Genomic DNA, 24,787 nt, shown 5'->3' on the forward strand with positions numbered 1-24,787 from the left:
AAAAAAAAAAAAAAAAGAAAGAAAAGAAAAGAAAAGAAAAATGCATCTGACTTGTAGTAACATTTGATAGCCAAGTTGTAACCTTCCTACCACCTGAGAGGAAATTGGCAATGTCTTGCTATTTTAGTTGCATAGCCAAATGAACCAAGCTCAGTTTCTCCTGTTTTCCTGGTTTAAGGCTTTCACAGTGGTGACTGTCTTCAATTCCATGACTTTTGCTCTGAAAGTAACACCATTCTCAGTGAAGTCCCTCTCAGAGGCATCGGTGGCTGTTGACAGATTTAAGGTAAGTGGCTCCTGCACCTCTGCTTATGTCAGGAGCTGTCTGTCCCTGGCACAGCTGCTACCTCTACTCCCAGGGGCCAGCTGCCGTGAGCCTTTGGCAAGCTGATAAGAAAGGGGCAGTGGAGGAAACTGATTCAGGGATGGCAGGCTAGTTACCTTTTTCACTGATGTGAGTTTTTACCTCTCCTGGGCGGCCTGGTTCTGGGCTTGGAGTTCCCTCCCAAAGGGCCCCCCCCTCTCCCAGGCCTGATGTGGACTAGATGATTTATACTTGCAAGGTCAGAACTGTCAGGAGGCTGTCAGGTTTTCCTCCCCTGAATCATTGCTACTGTCATTTTGATTGGTTGATATGCTAAGTGCTTTTCCCCCCTGACCTGTGGTTGCCACGCATGATGTAGGGATTGCAGGGACATGGAACGGTCCTAAAACTAGGTCATGTTGAGAAGTGCAGTTAAGTAAGTATCAGGTTTTTTTCCCTTGCGGGTGGTTAGTTGATCATACCTGGGCTCTGTCCTTTGTGACCTCACGATAAAATCAAACACAAGATTCAAGAGGGAGATTTATTTTGGCAGGTGAGGAGAGACAGGAATTTGAAAGTGATTAACACTTAGTGCTTATGTGAGCCTCTCCCAAGTCCCCGCTGTTCTTCCCAGAGAGGGAGATGCAGGAAGCGATCGTGTGACGTGCTTGAACCTCACATGTCTGTGTGGGGGACATCGTTGCCTTCAAGGCTCAGGAGGAGTCAGCGTAGGCTTCCTGTGTAAGGGGAGTGGAGTAGCTCTCTGTGATTTCTTTACAACATCTACTACACCAGACGACTTTTGTCGGATCAAGAGAGAAGTCCTCCAGAACGTGCCTCCACCTCCTCATCCTTCCCCTCCCAGCCCAGCTGCTGGAGAGACAGAAGGCAGAGTCCTGCGGAAAGGAATGTTCCAGCTGCAGTTGGAGCTTCACTTTGCTGAGTCCGCAATACCCAGTCACGGGAGAAAGCAAATGTTTCGACCAGAAGTTCTCTCCCACCTGTTCCTGTAGCTGTGCTGAGCGCATTTGGCTGGGTGTTGCTTGAAGAAAGGAGAATATGCTATAGCTTGGTGTCCCCCACGCCCATCCCACCCCGAGAGGTTTCTGCTCCTTACATACTAGTGAGGACTTGACTTAGCAGGTAAATTTCATCATAGTTCCTTCCTCTATCCAGGAAGCACGAGAGTTAATAACAGAAGCAAAATCACCCCAGCTTTTTTGTTTTGTGCCCCATGAGACTTTAGTCCTATTCTGTCTCATGCCTCTCGGCAGGTTTTATCTTTTTCTTTCCTTTGTTTTAAAGGTACTTGGCCCAAGATAGCAAGTATTTATTATCTAATCCTTCCCCAACTCTTGGCTGTTTCTTCTTTATCTCAGGTCTTATTAATTAGAACGACATTGACATCATTAGGCTTTTGGGGAAGGAGCTGTTTTTAGGTGTAAAGCAAATATGCTTATAAATGTTTCTCAGTTCTTGGGTGGAAATCAGCCTCAGTCCTGAAGGATCTCTGAGGGGAGACGGCCTTTTGAAAACATCAACAAAACTGTTTCTGAGATGGTGTCGTTCCCAAAAGCATCTGCTCTCCCATCATTTTGTATGAGACAGATAAGAGAATTTGCCTCTTGGGTTTATTTTGCAGAAGTTGAAATTCAGTGCAGACACTGCAGAGCCCTACTTTTAAGCCTGTGTCATCTTATGTTACATCAGGACCTTTCTCTTTTTACCAGGAGTTGGAGGTCTGATAGGGCAAGCAGGTGTATAGTCTCTGTTCCGCCGTGGAAGTGCATCTTGTAGAGCTTATTGCTTCCTGTCTGATCGTACAGACAGAGGACAGAAAGAGAGACAGCACATTTCTAGGAGAGTGATAACTTGTGGAAAGGCAATGAAAAGCTACTTTTTGGCTTTTCTGGGCAGATTGTTACGAGTGTAAAGTGGCTAACTTTTGCAAAATAAAAACACAGAATGCTCAATTAAATGCTGCATGGAACATACTTACACTGGAAAATTACTGTTTATCTGGAATAACTGGGTGTATTGCATCATAGGTGGCAACTCTGAGTATTTACGTTGCTCTTCAAATGATACATTCTGATTTGATACTTTCAGTGAACAAAAGTAGTGTTTTGATGATCAGTGTCCCATGGTAAAGTTAAGGTTTATGGTTTGTGTACCTTTTAAGATTTTTGTTATCCCGGCAGGTGCAAATCCAGGTGGTCACAGATCAGGCCCCATGAGGCCCTTTTCTGCCTCTGTGTCAGGGCAGGGCGACCTAAGGCTGACGTCCTCCTGGGGCGTGGGGAAGAAACGGGAAGGAGCCGTGGATACCATTTGGGTCCAACATTTTCTTAATAGTTCACTGAGACCTAAATGAGCTCCATCCTTCTAAAGACTCAAGTGTATAGAGAAATTATGGAAATTGTCAGCTTGTGGTTTTGCTCTGTGAAGGGGATAAAAATATGTATCTTAGCTCAGTCTCTTCAGCCCTGAACAGGTGAGAACAACTGTGTTCAGAAAGCAAGGGCTAAATCTATGGTTAATCAAGAGTAAATTTAGAAAATTTAGATCAAGGAAATTTAGAAAATGAAAATTTAGAAATTTAGAAAAAATGGTACCTCTGGGAACATTGGAGTTTAGGAGTGAAGAGAACGTGGTCACTTCAGGGAAGAAAAGAACGAGCGTAGAAGTGTAGGAGCCACGAGAATGGAAAGGGATCATATGTTACCGTTAACAGCCTGCCGAGTTCGGGCTAGTCCGGGGTTCTCTGTACCTAAGCAAGGGGTCCAGGCCCTGAACGTCATCTTTTCAAGAAAGGTCTTCTAACATCATACGATATCCTGTTTGAAATATTTTTTTAAAAATCACTCTGGGAATCTCAGTAGCATAGTGATCTGTAGAGATTACTGGTGCAGAAGTGGGTGTTGAGAAGGGATCCGAGTCTTACCGGAATGCCCTGGGCCGTGGTTTAATATCAGTGTTTCAGATCTAACTTCCGAGGTACTGCCCTCTTTAGAAAGTCCGTTTTCCTTCCCTTTAGCTTAACTCGGGAACTCTAGGAATGAGCAGGAAGAACCATGTTCTCCCCGTAAACAGTGCTTCTCAGGGAAGATACCCTTTCCCTCCACTCGGCCCATTCCTCTGTTTGAATTATCACAAGTCCCAGGGCAGAGTTTTGAAGACATGTGTTCGGGGCCAGAAGATGTACGCTACAGTAGGTAGACCCTAACCCTTTCTCTCACTGTAGCTACGCAAGCCTGTGGACAGTCTCAGTTTGTCTCTGAAAAGGTGCCAAGCCACGGGGAAGGGAAGACAGGCAGGTTTGGGATTCTGTGGGAATGGTCTGGAGGGAAAACAGGGTGGAGATCTGCATAGGGATCAACTTACTCCCGAGGAACTCAAGAGCAAAAGCAAGGAGCGGTGTACCAATTGGTTTAGTGTCCTTCCGTCCCTGTGAGGATGGAGGAAAGGGATAGCTTAGCCTGTGATTTAGGGGAGAGGGTGGGTCAGTGGTCCAGACCCCCGTACCTCCTGAGGTTGCCCTGTGTTCCCGAGACCCCTTGATGGGCCCAAGGCAAGGCTGCACTAATGAGCTACCTTTTGCCCTTCAGCTTCCTTCCACTGTATAGCTGATGTGTTTTGCTACGTGAGTGTACGCCCTAGGCTTGTCTCCTTGGTCTTGATCCAGTGTCTCATCTTTGCACCTCTCTCACAACTCCTATCAGAGTTTATTTCTAATGGAAGAGGTTCACATGATAAAGAACAAACCAGCCAGTCCTCACATCAAGATAGAGATGAAAAATGCCACCTTGGCATGGGACTCCTCCCACTCCAGTATCCAGAACTCGCCCAAGCTGACCCCCAAAATGAAAAAAGACAAGAGGGCTGCCAGGGGCAAGAAAGAGAAGGCGAGGCAGCTGCAGCGCACTGAGCATCAGGCAGTGCTGGCAGAGCAGAAGGGCCACCTCCTCCTGGACAGTGATGAGCGGCCCAGTCCCGAGGAGGAGGACAGCAAGCACATCCACCTGGGGAGCCTGCGCCTGCAGAGGACGCTGTACAACGTCGACTTGGAAATCCAAGAGGTGAGCCGTGCGCCTCTGCCCTCCTCCACCCGCCGCTGCTCAGACTGGGCAAGAGCGGCAGCTGCTGCACCTCTTAGCGAAGTGCTCTGATGTGAGAGACGTGGAACCAAGGAGCAGATTGGGCCAGCTCCAATTCCAAAAGGAATATCTAAGCATTTAATGACAATTAATAACAACTGATCTCGTGAGGTGCTCATTTCACAAACAAGGAAATGGAGCATTCAAGTGGGTTTTCCAGGCTTTTGCCCTGATTCCGCTTCTGGCTGTTATGTGAGCTGCAGTGATTATTTCTGATATTATAACTGCACTCACCACCAGCTCCTCGAGGCCCTGCAACCCTGGCCCCTAACGGGTATTCGGTGCTGCTCTTTTCCACAATCATAATGCAGCATTTTCATATAAGTAAAGGATTGATTTGGTGTATGGTGTCGCAGCACAGGTAGCTCAAGACTGGGCTCTCGGAGTAGCTGGAGCAAACACTTTTAAGCTCCAGAATGTGACTGACAGCCAGCAGCCTTTCCAGGAAAATATCCTGGAGGTTCCAGGTGTGTGTGTGTTCGCTCACTCTTGAGCATCTTTTGTGTGCCAGGTACTGCTGTAGGGCTGGGATATAGGAACAGAAACCAGCCAGACAAATATCCCTGCCTCCTAGATCTTCTCTTCTGAACGGCACAGACCAGACGGCGTAAAAAGCGATCTTTGCTGTTTGTCAGATTGTGCTAAGGGCTGGGGAAGGCCAGAGGGTGCCGGGACAGGGAGGTGGTCTGAGCGGGCTGCCTGAGGAAAGGCCTCCTTTACAAGGTACCAGCTTGCACAGACCCCAGGGAGGTGAGGGAGTGAGCCGTGTGGCTTTGGGAGAAGAGGACCACCGCTAGCTGAAGGACCAGGAGCACAGAGGCCCTGCATCTGGTGAGCATGGCAGAGAGCAGTGGGTGCCGAGCGAGGCTGGAGAGGAGGGCGAGAGCCTCTCACGGAACGACTTCCCCAGAGGGAAGAGAAGGCGTGGAGGATTTGGAGCACAAGTTCTGGCTCAGTATGAGGAGAATTGTCCTCGCTGGTGGGTTCAGAAGACTGTGTAGGGAGACAGAGAAGGGAGCAAGAAGCACAGTTAAGGGTCTCTACTGCAGTGCAGAAGGAAGAGGAGGACGTGTTGGACCAAGGGGGTGGTGGTGGAGGAGGCACAAGAAGTTTCATCCACATAACGATCGTAGATCCTTACACAGTGGATGGCAAAATCAGCAGTGCACTGGAGCTTGGGGGGCAAATCCAGGGCCAGGTGAGGAGGAGTAGAGAGCTTCCTGCTCGTGATGGCCATAAATGAGAAGTGAGGCGGCCTGAAATTGTTGACATGGTTCAGTGTTCAAGAGCACTCAAGTCTGTTTTCACTCTGTTCTTAGCAGCAGCCTTCTTGTTAATAACCACACTTGATGATGGGGTGAAACTTTGGTTGCATCTTGAATCTTGATCCTCATTCTGCCCTTTAGAACCCACAGACACAACAGACCCTTAGCCATTGGAAAGGAAGCTCCGCAGCTCTACCTGGGCTCAGGCAGAGGAAGGGGTGGTGATATTTGCAGCACATCTTCTGTGTACCAGGCAGTCCTTCCTCCATTGTTGCTCGAGCTAATGTTACAACAGGCACTAGTCTTCCAGGTGTCTGGACCATGCCAGACCCGCTGTTCAGGCAGCATATTTTAGCACACACCAGATGCTATCCTGATTCTGTGTTATTCCTCCCACTGGTGCTTGGAGCCCAGAGCGGGAGGCCGATGCAGTACAACCTGTGTGTGCTGGTGGGTGGAGTCCAGTTCTGCTGTCTGCCTCCAGAGTCCGCGCTCCTACCTTGCGTCCCTGGGGCCGCGGGCTCACAGAGCCCTTTTAAACTCACCTGTCTTTCCATGTGGGTTTTCAGCACTGCCTTCTGAGAGGTCGTAACCTTACTTGACGACACAGCGCTCCCTACCGCATGGTCTCTGCATTCCCATATTCCAGTCAGCCGCAGATAGAAAATATTTGGGGGGAAAAGTGAATCTGTACTGAATGTGTACAGACTTTTCTCTTGCAGTCATTCCCTAAACAATGTATAGAACAGCATTTTATATAGCATTTATATTGTGCTAGGTATTATAAGCAACCTCGAGCTGACTCACGGTGTAATGGAGGGCATATGTAGCTTATATACAAATACTATGCTCTTTTATATAAGGGCGTTGAGCATCCATACATTGTGTTACCCTTCGGGTGCGGGAACTGGTCTCCCATGGATATTGAGGGATGACTGTATTCAGTTAATCACAGGCCTTGTTTTCCATTTCTATTTGGAATTGGTAGCAAAAATGTTCCTCAGGTTTTTTGAAATATTTTGGAAAAATGTGTGTTTAACTATGCATATAGTTTTTGTTTAAAATAATTTATAAACCCTGGATAAACATCACAGTAAAATAATTTTCAGGAAGCCTTCTCTTCCAAAAAAACAGCAGTAAAGACATATGAATAAGAAATATGATTACCGTTATCACTGCTGGGTGTGGCACACATCTATAGTTCCAGCACTCTGGAGGCTGAGGCAGGAGGATTGTTGCGAGTTCAAGGCCAGCCTGAACTACATAGTGAGACCCTGTCTCAAAAAAGCAAAGCAAAACAAAACAAAGAACAAAATAAAAGCAATCACCAGCAATGTCGGAAAGAGGGAAAGTCTTCCTAAAAGTCCTTGTAGGGTGCTGTAGTATGTATGGTGCATCTCCGTTTTTCATTTCTCTTACCTCAGCGTATCCTCACAGAAACCATAGAAAATAGGCAGCTGAGAAGTGAGCAAATAAAGGTAAGTGGGCCATTGAGTCTTGAGGCGGACAGTTCCATATTGATGTTCGAAAGTTAACGCAACTTTCCCCAAAGATTGTCAGTGTTTAAGGTGAGCGATCAGTTGTCTCTTCGTGACCTTCCTGTGTGTGCTCTGTCCAGGGAAAACTGGTTGGAATCTGTGGCAGTGTGGGAAGCGGAAAAACCTCACTCATTTCAGCCATTTTAGGCCAGGTAAGATTTTTGCTACCGATCTTGGCATTTTCTGCTTTTTTGTCAGGACCCTGTACAGCAAACCTCTCAGGAAAAACAAAGTCATTTGCTGTGGGGAATCATGAGAGGCGGAGGCAGAGGAGCCTCAGTCTGTGCCGGGCCCCCATTTCCACCTTGACAGTCTTGTCTGGAAGGGTGCAGCCGACATCTGATGAGTCACTGACTGGTGCCCCAGCCACGCATGTCATGGGTCCCTTCTGTTCCCTTCCGCCCCCACCCCATCCCTGCACTGCACGTTGGACCCAGGGTCTGTGCACTGAGCTACGTCCCCTGCTTTTTGTTTTGTAAGTTATTGTTTGGAGACAGAATTTTTTTTTTCTTTTTATTGAGTTTATTGGTACAATCTAGATATACAATACAGTTACATTCATCATTGGGATTCTGTACCTTTACATAATAGGTCTTGATTCTCATTTTTTCCCCTTGTCCCTGCCCTCCCTTCACCCCCTCCTCCCCTCCCCATGGAGACAGAATTTTTTTTTTCTTTTTATTGAGTTTATTGGTACAATCTAGATATACAATACAGTTACATTCATCATTGGGATTCTGTACCTTTACATAATAGGTCTTGATTCTCATTTTTTCCCCTTGTCCCTGCCCTCCCTTCACCCCCTCCTCCCCTCCCCATGGAGACAGAATTTTTTTTTTCTTTTTATTGAGTTTATTGGTACAATCTAGATATACAATACAGTTACATTCATCATTGGGATTCTGTACCTTTACATAATAGGTCTTGATTCTCATTTTTTCCCCTTGTCCCTGCCCTCCCTTCACCCCCTCCTCCCCTCCCCATGGAGACAGAATTTTTTTTTTCTTTTTATTGAGTTTATTGGTACAATCTAGATATACAATACAGTTACATTCATCATTGGGATTCTGTACCTTTACATAATAGGTCTTGATTCTCATTTTTTCCCCTTGTCCCTGCCCTCCCTTCACCCCCTCCTCCCCTCCCCATGGAGACAGAATTTTGCTAAGATTGGGCTCAGACTTGTGGCTCTGCTGCCTCAGCCTCCCACATGCTAGGATTTTGGGCACGCACCACCACGCCCAGCTTCCTTGTATTTATTGAGTGCCCTCAGTATGCCAATGTTGGAAAGTGGCAGAGATAAATGCACAAACGCCCTACACTGTGGCAGAGGGTTGGTTGGATGAGGAGGGTTTGATCGGGGAGCACAACTACACTTGGCTTGCAGCCTGACCACCCAGTGGACCCTCGAGGAGTTCGTGTCCGGAGGCTGGGTGCGCAAGTTGGTGGGGCATGGTACCCAGGGGGCAGCCACTGATAGCAGCGCTGAGAGGGAGGGGACGGGCAAGGACCAGCACTGAGAAGGGAACACAAAAGAACAAGATTCTGCGTGCTTTACACTGAACTGAACTAGCTCACCTTAGGTAGTGGAGGTGAGGATGGGCGTGGAGTTATCTATCCCTAGCTTCAGACAGCAAGGTCCCTGCGTTGCTTATCCGTGTCAAGGGCAGGAAGCAGACTGGAGGTGGTGCTTCTCTCGCCTCCAGGGCAGTGAACATTTCCCTGTCCTGTTTGGTGTCAGCCGCACGGTTGAGGAGCTGTGGTGCTCACGGAGGGCAGTGGTGCCCAAGTGGGCTGAGGCGGCGGCATTCCATCCCTTGGCACTCCCAGTCCTTGGGCCCAGCCGCAGTCTTTGGAAAAAGCTTCCTGGGTGATTTCTGAAAATGGCTAGGTTTGCTGGCCAGTGATGGCAGCCCACGGGCAGGGTTGGGGAAAGGCCGGAGTCCAGCAGGGCGCTGCTGCTCCAGGGGTTGCCTGGCGATGGTAGCCGGAAAACCAGGTGGCGCGTGGCCTCGGGACCAGATACTGGCAGCCTTCTCTGGCGGGGAGGCAGTAGGCTGGTCCGCTCTGCTTCCCCAGGGTGTAGCTCCTCGGTAGGAGGCTGCCCCACCTGAGCTCTGAGGTGCTGCTGTGTTGTGGTTGTTGGCTCATACCTTCAGGTACTGCACAGACAGAATGCTAGAGCCATGGCATCCCTAGCCGGGACAGCTGTTTGTGGTCATCTCAGAGGAACTGTGAGGAGGGGTTGTGACTGCAGGCAGCCCAGAGCCGTGGCTCCTCACACAGACCCTTCAAGTGGGCCCATTGGCCCTCGTCCTACAGAATCAGCGGCTGTGGCAGCACCTGGTGGAGTTCCATAGAGGAGGTGGCTGCCCTGCCTTTGAGGAGCGCTTGCTGGGAATCCTCACAGTGTCCTCTCCAGGGGGTCCTTCAAGGCCCCTCGTACATGTGTTTCACATGGCTGAACACTTTGCAGTTGGGAAGAGAGAGTGGAAAACAGGCCAGTGGGCTCCTGTTCACCCAAGTTGTGGCTTATACCAGGCTCCTCTTGCACATCAGCAAGGAGAACCTTGATTTCTTTTGCTGCTGTAGTCCCTTTAGAACAAAGGTGGGATCCGGACTTGAGTCCAAAACGGTTCTGAGGAAGTTGCCAAAGCTTGAGGCTCCCCTGCGGAGTGTGGGGTCTGTTGTCTCGGCCGATGGTTGTGAGTGATGGTACCGTTGCACGGTGTCTGTCTCCCCAGATGACACTTCTGGAGGGCAGCATTGCAATCAGTGGAACCTTCGCTTATGTGGCCCAGCAGGCCTGGATCCTCAATGCCACTCTGAGAGACAACATCCTCTTTGGGAAGGAATTTGATGAAGAAAGGCAAGGAATGTTTTGTTTTCATCATGCTTTCTGTCTGGGCCACACGAGATGCAAGGCAGCCCGTCAGCAGGCTCCGCTGCAGCTGTGTCCCTGACCCTGTCACTTTGTGTCCTTCAGGTACAACTTGGTGCTGAACAGCTGCTGCCTGAGGCCCGACCTGGCCATCCTCCCCAACAGCGACCTGACCGAGGTACAGCCCCCACGCCTGCACCATGGGCCGCGGCTTTAGCGGGCGGGCTGTGGGGGCTGAGGTGCTCGATTCCCGCCTAGGACGTGTGCTCCGTGCTGGGCAGGAGGCTTCCTTCCCCGGGGACTCTGCTTCTGCTGGGCCTGTGTTAGGAAGGCGTCTGTTCTTCAGCACAGGGACATTAACACTGCCTGTTTTAAGTAACAAGTAGTTCGTATGTTGTGTGAATTTTAAAGAAAATCCCATTGTGGATTGGGCGTGAATGTTTCTTACTCTTTAGATACTGCATTTCACAAACCATAGTTTGTGTGGCTTGGTGTGTCGAGCTTCTCCCCTTGCCTCTATTTTGCTGGCTCCTTCCTATAGTCTGCAGAAAGCCTGCTTCTCAGAAAGAGCCCTTAGCACAGATCCTCTTTCTTTGCTCCTCTGCCTGCAGCGCTTTCCCGAGGCCATCGGTGCTTGCTGGTTTGAAGCTCACCTCTGAGAGCTGCCCTGGAGGTCTCAGACTGGCGTTTCTGTTCCCCAGATTTCAGCTAAATCCCTCAAACCAGGCTCGGCAAACGGCCTAATTAGTACCGAGGTTCTCGGATCGTAGCCCAGTCCCCAGAGTGGCAGCGTCTGGTCCACATGGAACTTGTCTGACAGGCAGAGCGTGAGGCCGAGCCCAGATCTGGAGCGCAGAGACTCTGGGTTGGGCCCAGCAGCAGGCTGTTCTCACAGGCTCGATGGCAGTTGCGGTGCACACTGAGCCTGGAAACCTCTGGATTAGTTGAATGTTGTTTAAGGACACGATCTAAAAAAAGACAAACACAGAGCCAGTTACCATTTGACCATTGATTTGTTCACCTGTCCACGTAGGAACATTTCTCAGGTGCTTGTTATGTGCCAGCAACAGGGCAGCAGCTGCTTGGCGCTGGTGAAGTAGAGGACCGCAGTCTGTACCCTCACGGAGCTTACAGCTAAGGGTGTGAGATGCCCAGACAGACGGGCAGAGTAATGTGGAAAAGAGCCCCCTTTTCAGGCTGTGAGTGGAGAGGAGGCGGAAAGGGTGCAGAACCGAGCAGGAATGAGATCTGTCATGAGTTCCTAATGTACGTGTAATTACAGACGGCTCTGACTCCAGGCTGTGCAGTGACCCTGAGAGCCGCTGGGGAGCCGGGGTGAAGGGCCTGCGCTGTGCGTGATGTTGGGGTGTCTAGAGTTTGTCAGCTCTCGGGCGTTCAGCGGGGATGAGGCACGGTCAGCTTTGTGCTCTTCCTTCCCTGTGGAGAGTGGATTGGAGGGAGGCAGAGGCAGCGGCGAGATCAGATGTAGGAGCGATGGGCTCCGGCTGCGGGCTGGCTGAGTTCCTGGAAGAGTCACGGCAGCTGGCAGCGCATCCCGGTGGGAGTTCGGAAGGAGCCATTTTGTGCAGGAGGGGAGAAGTGATGAAGGCGTCCTCAGGGCACCACTGTGGACTTGAGCTAGAGGCTTTGCTGTGCTTCCTGGGTCCTTAGATTGGCGAGCGAGGAGCCAACCTGAGCGGTGGGCAGCGCCAGCGGATCAGCCTCGCCCGGGCCTTGTACAGTGACAGGAGCATCTACATCCTGGACGACCCCCTCAGTGCCTTAGACGCCCACGTGGGCAACCACATCTTCAACAGCGCCATCCGGAAGCACCTCAAGTCCAAGACGGTTCTCTTCGTCACTCACCAGTTACAGGTACGGCGCACCCTTTCCTACGCTGTTCGCCCAGAGACAGGGACGTGGGCGTGGTGCAGGTGTCTTTGTGGGGTGACCAGCGATTCCGGGAATCAGGGTACAGGCGGCCACTTGAGGTCATTGCCATCAGAGTTGTCAAGCTAAAAACTCCTTCCTTCGGCCCCAGATCTTAATTCTGTGTACGTCTGTGTGCAGTCGAAGGGATGTGAAATTTAATGCAAAGCTTGTGTAGTTCCAGCCACAGATTCATGTCGGAAACAGAGGAGATGCTCCTTGAACTGTAAGGCGAGACACAGTAGACTAAAGCAGAGCTGCTCCGTCTTGCACCGTGGACACTTCAGGCTGATGGTTCTGGGTGGGGTGCTGCTCTTGATGCCAGGAACAGACTGTTTCCACTGTGGTCATATGTCCCTGGGGTGCATAAGTGACCTCCAGTTGAGACCCACTGATCTGAGGTCTGGGATTTGAGTGGCTTTGAACCAGCATCAGCTATTCTGTTGACCCTGCCTTTGTTTCTAGTATCTAGTTGACTGTGATGAAGTGATCTTCATGAAAGAGGGCTGTGTCACGGAAAGAGGTACCCACGAGGAGCTGATGAATTTAAACGGGGATTACGCCACCATTTTTAATAACCTGTTACTGGGAGAGACGCCCCCAGTTGAGGTAAGATTTGCTGGGTCTGTAGTGTGTCCTCCTTACCACGTAGGGAAGGTGTGACTGCAGTGAGTGATGGAGAGCTCAGCTGGGTACAGGATCGACAGGGGTCCTGTTTTCTGGTGATGATACCCTCCCTGTGCCTGTTCGCTTCTAGGAGAGCAGGATGGGGTTAGTGAACCAGATTCTCGTGCAGAGAACTTTCTAATAGGAAGATATGTACTGTTTTGTGGTCGTCGCTCATTTTCCTAAACGCCATCAACCTTCATTGAAACAGAGTGAAGTTCTTTTTAAATAAGCGAATAAGGTGCCAGGGAAGGGCAGATAGGCACTGAGTACATTTGTAAGTGACCCACGATATCTTGGTTGCTGTCTCGGCGACCATTAACACCTAAAGCATTCCAATTATGGATGAGGCGCTCTGTAGACACCACCCTCCTTAGTCATTTTGTCAAAGCTATGTGGTCAAACATGATTATCTTCCATTTTTACAGAGAGAACTGAAGCTCAGAAAAGTTGAGCAGCTTGCTGATGAGGGTGGTTTGACTCTGAGGGGCTCCACGCCCCATATTCAGTGCAACCCTCGGGTGGTGGCTTCCCACACCCCCGCTAGTGCTCTAGGTGAGGTGTAGTCAAGGGCATACCCACCTGGAGCCAGCCAGAGAGGCTGTGACCCCTCCATGTCAGCCGCCCTCTCACTTGGGGTCCCAGGATGACTTAGGCTGAGCCTACACGCTGCCTTTTTGGTTTTTTTGTTTGTTTGTTTTTTTAGTTTTGTTTTTGTTTTGTTTTCATTGAGGTTATTGGTGCATTTTAGGTATACAGTATAGTTACATTCGTTATTGGGAACGCTGCCTTCTTGGCTACCTGGTCCTGATGTCAGAGTGAGATGAAGGCAAGAAGTTTTGGGGATCTTTTTTGGGCTTCATCCCCGGTGCGGTACAAACTAGCTGTGCCTATGGTCTTTGAGGCTTCCTTACGTAACTCAGACCTTCCTGGGATCATCAGAGACGTCTGCAGAGACACTGTCGTCCACTCGGAGGTTTTGTGATCTCTCGCTATGGCTGCCAGGGCACTTTGGGTTCCTCAGCTTATTTCCTCATCACTGTAGAGACGGACGTGTGAGAAGGGAGAAGGTGAGAAGCTGAATATGGAAATGCCCAAGGAGCAAAAGACTGTCGTGTCAGTGTGCAGTGGACGAAGCGTGCTTTTGGTCCTCTCTTAACGCTCAGCTTCCTCATCTAAAACACAGGGCGGTGTCCGCCTCTTAAAGTTGTCGCATTGATTACGTTACATAATGTGTAGTGTTCTTCTCCTAGTAAGTGGTCAGTAGATAGTAATCTCCTTTCAGATGGTGCAGCTGTTCGTGCACTGTGATAAATATACAATTCAGAGACTTCTTTTGTGTTTCAGTTGTGGCTCTTAAGTTTTACACTTTAAATTTTTCACTTTCAATTTAAAATCTACCAGGGGCAGGAGGCTGAAAATCTTGACAGAGTTGAATACTGAACTACATGAAAGGAATTTCCTGTGTAAAGATGAAACAGGAAGTTGGCAAGAAAGCGTTCAGTAGTTTCGGTTGTCTCAGGTTCAGCTTGGTGCGTGTGCCCTGTGTGTGGACAGCTCTCTGCATGGTGGCCCTGTGTGGAGTGTCACCCTGCAAACCGCCGTCGCTGTCCTTAAGGGCCTGGCAGTGTTCTGGAGCAGACCTTGCTTTGATGCTTCCCCAGGTAACTAGCACCAGATAGACATAGCACGGAGCAGCGTGCTAACCGAGTGCCCAGGGTAGCTCCTTACTCTACAGAAGTCTGAGTTGCCCCCTGAAAGATGTGAGATTTAAAGCCATCATATGGGGGCCTCTGTGACTGAGTGGGCGTGGTCCACGTAGAGGTGCAAGCCTGGACGGGTGTCCACAAGGGGAAACTGCGGTGCGGTGCAAGGAGTGGTGTCCTCGCACCGCTGTGACTGGAGGGTAGGAGCCGTGGGAAGTGGTGGGGTGGAAGAGGAACTTGTGGAACCGGGCTAGGGTAAAGCCACGCTGCGGAGAGTTTGGGTTTATCCTGTGGTGGCAGTGGAGAACGATGGGCTCTGTGGATTTGAATTGGTAACGTGGAGGATAGAGACAGGAGGAATGGAAGGGACTCCGGCCGTCATTCTTTGGAGAGGATGAGAATAGAATAAAGTCTTCAGTGTTTGGAATTTAGGTCTCAAATGACTTTGGGGACAGCAAGTGTCAGTTGACCAACAGAAGAACCAAGGTCTCGAAGATTGAAGGAGTTGCAAAAGTAGAAAATGGGTCCTGTAAGCCGGGTGTGATGGCGCACGCCTGTAATCCCAGCACTCGGGAAGCTGGGGCAGGAGGATCGCTGAGTTTGAGACCAGCCTGGGCTACACAGTGAGTTCCAGGTCAGTCTCAGCTACATAGTGAGACCCTGTCTCAAAAAAACCAAAACAAAGAAAAATGGGTACTGGTGGCTGTCTTGAGAATCGGAGGCCCTCTCTTCAGTAATGGTAGCTCCATGGGTGATTCTGTCGTGTACACTGTGGATATTCATCTGGACGGCTCTGTTGTGACGGGAGATACTTTTTTTTAAACCATTGTTAGATCAATTCAAAAAAGGAAGCCAGTGGTTCACAGAAGAAATCACAAGACAAGGGTCCGAAAACAGGATCAGTAAAGAAGGAGAAAGCAGTGAAGCCAGAGGAAGGTAAGGACTTTTACACTTGTCACTGAACAATGCTCCGTAGGGCAATCTATGACAGCACTGTGTGTTACAGAGCGCCTGGTGCTGATATTGGTGAAATAGAATAACGATTCTTAGATGGTGCTGGGAGACACAGAGGCCCTTTCTTTTTGCTTAGGAAGGGATTGAGGATGACCTTTGCTCCTACGCCTCCTCTTCCTGTCAGGGATGACTCGGCATAGGCAGGAGTAGGAAATGGCATAAGCCCTTCCTGCCTTCCACCTCTGCGTGAACTCAGCCCCAGCCAGCGCAGCACTGCCCAGTTCTGAGCGGGCCATGTCCTTGAAAGCTCAGTGTCACGGCAGCGGGCGCATCGCCTGGCCCTAGTGACTTTTCCAAGTTGGCTTTCCCTATCCAGAGCCCTTGCTTCTTTCTTTCTTTTCTTCCTTCCTTCCTTCCTTCCTTCCTTCCTTCCTTCCTTTTTTTCTTTCTTTGTTTTGGAAAGGAAAGGGAGAGGAACTTTTTGTTTTTTCAACCCTTTCGAAATTTTTATTTTGAGACAGGGTCTTGCTAAAGCGCTCAAGTACTGGCTCAAACTTGTGACCCTCCTGCCTCAGCATCCCAGGTAGCTGAGGTCACAGGTGGGCACCACGGAGCTCAGTGATCTTATTTCTTAAATCCTTTGTCTGTCTGCAGTAATGTGGGCAGTTCCATCTTTGTGAATTTTAAGCTGAATGTTAGCTTGTACATTTTTTTTTAATTGCAACTTGTCTTAAAACTCTTATTCTTGGGTCACCTCCTCTCCTCACCCCTCTTGAATTTTGGGACATTGCTGGGTTTACCACTGCTTTTGGGCTGGGCCTCTTTTCACATTCTTGTCCTTAACAATACAGCAGACATTTCGCGTTAACAGATGTCAAGCTGATTTATCAGACTGTGCTTTTCTTTTAAGAGAACAAGTATGAATTTTTTAATTCACGCATGGTTTAAGATACTTTATTGCTGCACCCCAAAAGTAAACATCACAGAAAGCTGAGACATCTGTTAGTTGCTGCCACAAGCAGCATAAGTCAGCCTATCACTAGGGAACGTTTGTTTTTCTGTAGCTACTGCCCTCACTCCTCCTCAGTCTTTAAGTGCTCAAGGCATGCATGGCTTGTTCCAGGGTTAGTAAACGTTACCTATGAGGAGGAGGCAGCGGCTTCCTGAGTGGTTGTTTCTGTGTATTCTCAACTCAGCAGCAGTCATCTGGCCATAGCAGGAAGACCCTAAGAGATGTCCTGAGCCTTTTCTGTCTGCCAACAACCAGCCAGTCACTGGCCCTTTTGAATTTGCCTCCTGAAACTCCATGCCCATTGTCCCCACTGGATTTGCAGGCCCTTTAGTGATCCTTACCCAGCGTTCAGCTGCCTCCTTTTATTTATTTTTATTTTTATTTTTTGGTACTGGGGATCGAACTCGGGACGTTGCACTTGCGAGGCAGGCGGCAGAACCAGAGTTAAATCCCCAGCCCTGGTTGCCTCCTTTTAAATCTGTTCTCCACGTGGACCGCCGAGAGATCTACTTAAAAATGGAAGACCAGCCAGCTAGTTTACTCTCCCACAGGAAGCCCTCCAGTAGCTTCCATTTTCACAGCAGTGTTTTCTGTCTCTGTCCTGGTGTGGCATGCACAGAAAATGCTCGTTTTTGTAAGGAACGCAGGGAGGCACCATGACGCCACTCAGCGCACACAGCTGATCTTGTAGTGTCACCATCGTGAGTCCACCTGGCCCAGCGGGGTGGGGCGTCCAGTCTCCACACACGCGTGACCCAGTCTGTCAGGACGCTGCCTGTGGGAGGAAGCTCAGATGCCTCTGTCCCCGGCCAACCTGCATCCCCAGCCACATCTCCCCTTCCCATGTGGCAGGGTCTCCCTCTGCGCCTGGATGACTGGCTTGCTGAGAGGCAGCACAGGCTGCCCGGAAAGTCTTCCCGGAGACCTGCCTGCCCCCTTCCCACACCTCCCCAAGGGCTTGGGCATGCACGTCCCGGGATGGTCCCTGCCCCTGCACGTGCCTCTGCACACATTTTATCACGTTGTGTTTACCTGCCTGGCCTCGGGGCTGTGCTACAATCCTCAGCCAGGTCCTGAAAGGCCAGGCCTGGTCTCAAGCCTCCCTCCTGCTCCAGCGCCGCATTCCAAGCCGCTGTGTAGTAAATATTAAGTGGATGAAGGAGTGAATGCTCTGAGGAGGAGGAAGTCATTCTAATCCAGAGCCCTGTGAAACTAGGCTGTCTGATTCTGCTACTGTATAGGTGGCTTTCTCAAGACAGTAGCTCATATTAGAAGGAAAACTTACTGAATCAGTTAAATTGAGTAGAATCTATTTAGACAAAACAAAAACGATTCGCCAATCAGGCCACTTTCAGAACCAGAGGAGGTTCTGAAAACTTCCCCCGACAATGTGATTCGAGAGTTTTCCTGTACAGAGAAATAAGTTTGGCATAGAAAACAACTTAATTGCTACGGCTCAGTCAACCAGTTAGCTGGCTGCAGCTTATCTGGCTAATTATTTACAGCTTAATTGGCTACACAGCCTCCATCACCAGAGCGCAGTTACTGTGGTTGCTGTATATTGGTTGGTCTTTGGGGCCCTTGCAGGTGCTGAGCACAACCCCATGGACTCCTACAAAGTTTATTTCACGCTCTTCCCTGCTAAGGTCATGTTTCTTTCCCCCTTACCCAGGACAGCTTGTGCAGTTGGAAGAGAAGGGGCAGGGCTCAGTGCCCTGGTCGGTGTATGGTGTCTACATCCAGGCTGCAGGGGGCCCGTTGGCATTCCTGGTCATCATGGCCCTTTTCATGCTGAATGTGGGCAGCACCGCCTTCAGCACCTGGTGGTTGAGCTACTGGATCAAGCAGGGAAGCGGGGTAAGGTTACTCACCGCAGGGAGAGTGGTGTCTGTGAATGTGGCTGCCTCCGTGCTCCTTGCCTATTCTTAGAAACTCATCTAGTTTTTACTTAAAAAGAGCAAGAAATGAGGTTTTCCAGGATGAAGAAATGAGCCCCTTACAAGACAGGAGAAACAAGCCCTGGCCAGCACACGGGTCAGTAGGGTGTCTGCAGGCCGCCTGCTGGATCCCTCATAGAGGCAGGAGGGGAGGCCGGGGTGTACTCAGCAGTAGAGAACGTGCGTGGCCCTCATGAGGCCTAGGATTCACCGCAGCACTAAGAGAAGAACAGAAAGGGGTGGCATAGGCTGCCTGTGATCAGCACAGCCGGCTCCCGGGGTCACTTCCTGCAGCTTCCCCCGGGCAGGGGCTCCTGGCGGTCTTCGGAAGCCCGCCTCACAGAGCTTGCCTCCAACAGAACACCACGGTGACCCGAGGGAACAGGACCTCCGTGAGCGACAGCATGAAGGACAATCCCCTCATGCAGTACTACGCCAGCATCTACGCCCTCTCCATGGCAGTCATGCTGATCCTGAAAGCCATTCGCGGAGTTGTCTTTGTCAAGGTACGCTGTGGGGGGCGCCACTGCGCCCCTGCTTCCTGTGACCACGCGGTCAGCTTCAGCGTGGCATCTCTGGGGCCCCTCGGCAGCCAGCCTTCCTGCTAGGGCCCGGGTATGCTTTCCAGCCTTGGGAGTAGACGTCTTGCGGAGCAGTGGCCTGGACCCTGCCTGGGTCTTGGGTCTCTGCCTGATGCCGTGGTCTCTGCTCTGCAGGGAACACTGCGAGCCTCCTCCCGGCTCCATGACGAGCTGTTCCGAAGGATCCTTCGGAGCCCTATGAAGTTCTTTGACACCACCCCCACGGGGCGGATTCTCAACCGGTTTTCCAAAGACCTGGATGAAGGTATTTCTCTCTGTCCTCTTGTGGTCGGGAGCACCCTGCTCTCTGTGCCTTCCACCTTCCAGGTGACCCCCGCGTGTGCGGCTCACCCTGGTCTGGGATGCTGAGGACACAGCGGTAGCTGGCGTTTTTACCAGGAGCCTTTAATCCCAGTTCTTATTCTGCCTCATCTGACCTCAGAGGCTTGTGTTAGCAGGGAGGCTTTGGACAGAGTTGTCTGAGCTTCCAAAGCACCCCAGTACTTGCGGTAACTCCGTTGCCCATTGCCCAGGGTAATAGCACTGCCTCCTCCAAAGGGGAGGGTTTCCTGCACCTTCAAATTCAGCCACAGACTATGGGGGATGGCTGGTGCCTAGAAGGCTTAAATAGCTTGCCCCAGGTCATACAGCTGTTGGATGAGCAAGGTGGGAATTAATTGACTGCACGGCTTTTGACTCCAGAGCGAGGCTTTTGTTTCTAACTACTGAGCGGTGGCCGCCTCCACAGCAGGAGTTTGTTCAGGTGTTGGCAGAACAGCGTAAAGCCATAGCCAAAGGTAACAAGGAATCAGTCACCTGTGGCACCTGAACTGCTGCTTAACGTGTTTCTATTTCTGTAAACGCAGAAAAAAGACAGGAAAAATCAGTGCTGTCAGCATACCTGGGATTTACAAAAGTACTTCAGCCACAAGAAAAGAGGGGTGGGGTAAGGAGATAGCTGAAGAGAGATGAAGAAAATGTTGATAAATGTTGAAAGTTCTATGTCCTTATTTTATTTATTTATTTTTGTACCGGGGATTGAACACAGGACCTTGCACTTGTGAGGCAGGTGGTGGAACCACTGAGCTAAATCCCGGGCCATTATGTCCATATTTTAACTTGTGTGTATGTTTAAATTTTCACCAATGAAGAATTTCTTAAATGTCAGCAGCAATTTATTGATATTGCTAAGAATATGTTATCTTTGTTTTGCTATTTGCTTTGCAAATATTTTACAATAAATATATAGTACTTGGTAAAGGGAAAAGAGTGTTTTAAAGGGTTAGGCAGGATAGTGAATCCATGAAAGGGTGGAGTAGGAAGATTAAATTTCTTATTCCAAGAAAACTTCAAGCAACCAGGTTTCTGAACTTTCTTTCCGTGGACAGTTTAAAGACAACATCACCTTCTTCTGATAGGGGTTTTGTGGAGCCTTGTGTTTTTCTCCGTAAACGATCGGCTCCATTTTGCTGGAGGCCCGGCAGTCTGACCCTGTTCCCTTGTGGTTTCACCAGTGGACGTGCGCCTGCCGTTCCAGGCGGAGATGTTTATCCAGAACGTCATCCTGGTGTTCTTCTGCGCTGGAATGATAGCCGGCGTCTTCCCGTGGTTCCTTGTGGCGGTGGGGCCCCTCACCATCCTTTTCTCAGTCCTGCACATCGTCTCCAGGTAAGCAGGAGGTGTCCGTGTCCCCCAGAGCCGGCGGGAAGCCAGAGCTGCCGTCTGCTGGTGCGTCACAGCCCGTTCTCTCGCAGGGTCCTGATTCGGGAGCTGAAGCGTCTGGACAACATAACGCAGTCGCCATTCCTCTCCCACATCACGTCCAGCATACAGGGCCTCGCCACCATCCATGCCTACAATAAAGGGCAGGAGTTTCTGCACAGGTGGGTGCGGCTGGAGGTCAGGGCTCCCCAGGGAGCCAGCGCCCGAGGCTTTAACAAGACTGTTACTGGGATTGTTTGTTTTTGTTTTTTTGTTTTGTTTTTTTTTTTTTTTGAGACAGGGTCTCACTGTGTAGTAGAGACTGACCCGGAACTCACTATGCAGCCCAGGCTGGTCTGGAACTCACAGTAATCCAAGTGCTGGGATCACAGGCATGCACCACCACTCCCGGCCTGTTACTGGGATTATTAAAGTACCTTGCTAAGGGTATGAAGTGGTTTTAAAGGAGCAGAGTCCAATTAAAATTCATTTGTTTGGTGGAACTCTCTTGTGCAAGTAAGAAGGCAAAAACAGATCTGGAATCCATTGGCATTTGCTTCTGAAACAGTGTATTTGATGATATTTTACTTTTGGAGGGGGTAATAAAAGGCAGTTACTGACATCAGACTGTCATTTTATTTAGCCATTGAATATTGTCGATTTATGAATTTAATGTGCACAGCCATTCTGGAGATTGTATTAATAAGAGATTAGAAGGGGCCGGGGATTTAGCTCAGTAGTGCCGTGCCTACCTTATAGCCACAAAGTTCTGAGTTTGAGCCCTAGTATCACCCCCAAAAAAGAGAGAGATTAGAGTTAACCTAATTATCCTTCAGTATAGGACTGCTGAAATAATCTGTGGTGTGTCCATGTTAAAGAATGAGGCAGCTCTGTAGTTTGATATTCGTAAAAAAGCAGGATGTTACCTTTAGAGAATGTGTTTGTGTATATAACATCTGGGATATTTCTGAAAGGACACAGGAGAAACCATTTCTTTTCCCGGGTGGGGGGGAACTGAGTAGCTTCAGGATGGGCATGAGAAAGACTGATTTCATGGTAATAAACCTATTATAACTTTAAAATTTTCCTATTTTGTATGTACCATCACCTATCACCAAATTAAGTAATTATCTTTTAAAAGAAAATTTAGACTAGGAAGTTAGAAAATCATCTTCAAAATGTTTAATGACTCAGAAAAATGTTCCCTCATTTTAAAAAGATAGTAGAACCATGTGCAGTAGCATACACCTGTAGTACTCAGGAGGCTGAGGCAGGAGAATTCAAGGCCATCCTGAGCAATATGGTGAGACACAACTGTCTCAAAAATGAAAAGGGCTATGGCTGTATGTAGTTCAGTGGTAGACTACCCCCAGCTAAAAATAAGTGGAATAGATTGAATACATGTTCATGCATTCACACAGTAAATGTAAGTAGATTGAAAAATTTCTTAGAGGAAATGCAGTAGAAATTCCATCTGACCCAGCTAATCCATATATATATATACATATATATATATATAGAGAGAGAGAGAGACAGAGAGACAGAGAGACAGACACACACACACACACACACGTATATATGAATGAATGTCTTCCCAGGAGTTAAAGACATCCTATTACAGTGATATATGCATACTGATGAATTTAAGATTACTGGAATTTTACATTTTCCTCTTTTTAGTGCATCTTCTAAATTTTTCCTAATGAGCACATACTACAGGTAGGAAACATGATTTCTTATTTTTTTATTTTATTTTTTAAAAGTTGAATTTATTGGTACTCAAGTATACAGTACATTTACACTCATCTTTGGAATCTTGTAACTTTGCATGACAGCTCTTGGTTCTCATTTTCCGCCATACCCTTTCCCTCCCTTCACCCCCTCCACCCTCCCCTATTTACAAAGACTTTGTTTCCATTTTTTCCTTTTCTCATTTTTTTTCTTTTTCCTTATTTTCTTTCCCCTACCCTTCCCACTTCCCCTACACCTTTAACCCTTTTCTTCCTATTTCACGTTATCAGTTATACAATTTGGATCTTATTTACACTTTTAGTTTTTCACGCCAGAGAAACTATTCAGTATTTACACGTGTATCTTATTTATTTCACTTGAGAGTATGGCCTCAAGGAAACATAATTTTTTAAACCCTAAAGCACAAAGGAAACAATCAGGGTGAAAAGTCTCCCTATAAAATGGGAAGAAAATTTGGCAGCTATTCCTGAAGAACTTAAAAACATTAGACTCCCTTAAAATAAAAGACCCTGTCAGGAAAGAGCAAATGAAATGAATAGACACTTCTCAGAAGAAGTTCAAAAGGCCAGCAGACATATAAAAAAATGTTCAAAATCTCTCGCAAGAAAAAAGCAAATTAAAACAACATGAAGATTGGAAGGAAGAATGGCAGCCATCAGAAATTAATAATGACGAGTGTTGATATGGCTGTGGTGGAAAAGGGACCCTTCTGTATTGTTGGTGGGAATGTAAATTAGTACAACCATTATGGAAATCAGCATGGAGACTTCTCAAAGAACCAATAGAAATTCTGTTTGACCCAGCTATTCCTCTTCTACTCTTCTTCCCAAAAGAGTTAAAGATATCACATTAGAGTGACACATTCAAACACCATGCTTATAGCAGCACAATTCGTAATAGCTAAGTCCAGGAAGCAGCCTGCATACCTACCAATAGACGAATGGATAAATAAAATGTGCTGTCTATACACAATGGAATACTATTCAGTTATAGAGGATAAAAACCCCAAGGCCATGCTAGAGCATCATGTGGCACCTTTCTGAGTTTCCAGGAGAAGCATCCAAGGGTGTGTTTTGAAGGGTGCCCTAGCAGCTGCTCAAGGTCAGGATGAATGTACAGGTTTTATCCCTGGATTTTCAAGCTCGATGATGAAAGTGGAGGTAGAAAGTCAGCTCCAAATGCAGGGATCCAGACTGAAATGCAGTAATCCCCTAGCAAGAGAAATCTTCCAAAGGCCCTTTTGGCAGCTTTGCCACCGGGAAACCCTAGGACCAAGGGAGGCTCTTCATCGGATTCAGGAACTTTGTACCAGTTGCTGAAGCACAAAGGAGCAGCAGATCCTGGAGCTGCTGGTGCTGGAGCAATTCCTGACCATCCCGCCAAGGAGCTGCAGGGCTGGGTGAAGGAGCACTGTCCGGAGAGTGGGGAGGAGGCTGTGATTTTGCTGGAAGAGCTGGAGAGAGAACTTGATGAACCACAACATGAGATCATAACTCACAAACACAAACAAGTCCTCTCCAGAGAGGAACTGCCTGGAGAAGAGCAGTCATCACGGAGCCTTCATTGCCAGCCTGTGGAGCCCTAGCCCCTGCCCAGAAGTCCCATCCTAGTGGAGAGACAGCTGAAATGACTGAGGCTGAAGATAGAGAGTTGGTGTTAGGGAAAGACTGCAAAGGTAGTGGAGACATGGAAAACATTTCATGACCAGACCTGGGAGGACCCTGGATGTGGAGAAGTTGGGGAATCATAAGGGTGGGTCAGAGGGCCAACACCAATGTGTGGGGAATGTGGGAAGAGCTTTGCTCAGAGCTCAGGGCTCGCTCGACACCAGAAAACTCACACTGGAGAGAGACGCTACAAACGTGAGGAGTGTGGGAAAACCTTCAGTCAAAGTTCTGTGCAAGTCTTTTTTTGGTACCAGGGATTGAACTCGGGTCCTTGCGCTTGCAAGGCAGGCCACCGAGCCACTGAGCTCAATCCCCGGCCGCAAGTCTTTAATCACTGAAGAATCCACGGTATACAGAAGCAGTGCCACTGTAAGGAGGAGTGCAGGAAGGCCTCCAGCCAGAGCGCGGGTCTGATCCAGCATCAGAGAATCCACAAGGGGGAGAAACCCTATCAGTGCAGCCAGTGTGATAAAAGCCACAATCGCCAGTCGTTTCTCATCAAGCATGAGAGAAGCCACCCTGGAGATCAACCACACCAGTGCCTAAAGTGTGGGAAAAGCTTCATCACCATTGCAACCTCACTGAGCATCAGAACATCCACACTGGATAACGTGAACGTCCATTTGCTGTGGATGAATTCTCTTCAGTCTCTGGCCAAGTTCTAGGGGTCCTCAAGGCCCAGTTACAGTGTTCATTCAGCTTAAAAGAATAACACCACAGCGATATATGCGCACCCA

The 24,787-nt window shown here is 48.8% G+C and overlaps 1 protein-coding gene across 2 annotated transcripts in view; it reads left to right on the forward strand.

The window, feature by feature from the left end:
• Nucleotides 1–24,787, forward strand: part of Abcc5 (ATP binding cassette subfamily C member 5) — a 79,488-nt gene that overhangs the window by 35,715 nt on the left and 18,986 nt on the right. For both annotated transcript variants that reach the window (XM_010624274.3, XM_019207519.2), the window contains 13 exons: nucleotides 179–286; nucleotides 4,027–4,383; nucleotides 7,345–7,416; nucleotides 10,009–10,133; nucleotides 10,251–10,323; nucleotides 11,817–12,020; nucleotides 12,540–12,683; nucleotides 15,280–15,382; nucleotides 18,085–18,269; nucleotides 18,709–18,855; nucleotides 19,066–19,195; nucleotides 20,445–20,598; nucleotides 20,685–20,813. In XM_010624274.3, the coding sequence (XP_010622576.1) occupies nucleotides 179–286; nucleotides 4,027–4,383; nucleotides 7,345–7,416; nucleotides 10,009–10,133; nucleotides 10,251–10,323; nucleotides 11,817–12,020; nucleotides 12,540–12,683; nucleotides 15,280–15,382; nucleotides 18,085–18,269; nucleotides 18,709–18,855; nucleotides 19,066–19,195; nucleotides 20,445–20,598; nucleotides 20,685–20,813 (1,931 nt within the window). The remainder of the gene's footprint in view (nucleotides 1–178; nucleotides 287–4,026; nucleotides 4,384–7,344; nucleotides 7,417–10,008; nucleotides 10,134–10,250; nucleotides 10,324–11,816; nucleotides 12,021–12,539; nucleotides 12,684–15,279; nucleotides 15,383–18,084; nucleotides 18,270–18,708; nucleotides 18,856–19,065; nucleotides 19,196–20,444; nucleotides 20,599–20,684; nucleotides 20,814–24,787) is intronic.

This window comes from Fukomys damarensis, unplaced genomic scaffold, assembly GCF_012274545.1.
Source record: "Fukomys damarensis isolate Sample0158 unplaced genomic scaffold, DMR_v1.0_HiC HiC_scaffold_12, whole genome shotgun sequence".
Classification (NCBI taxonomy): domain Eukaryota; kingdom Metazoa; phylum Chordata; class Mammalia; order Rodentia; family Bathyergidae; genus Fukomys; species Fukomys damarensis.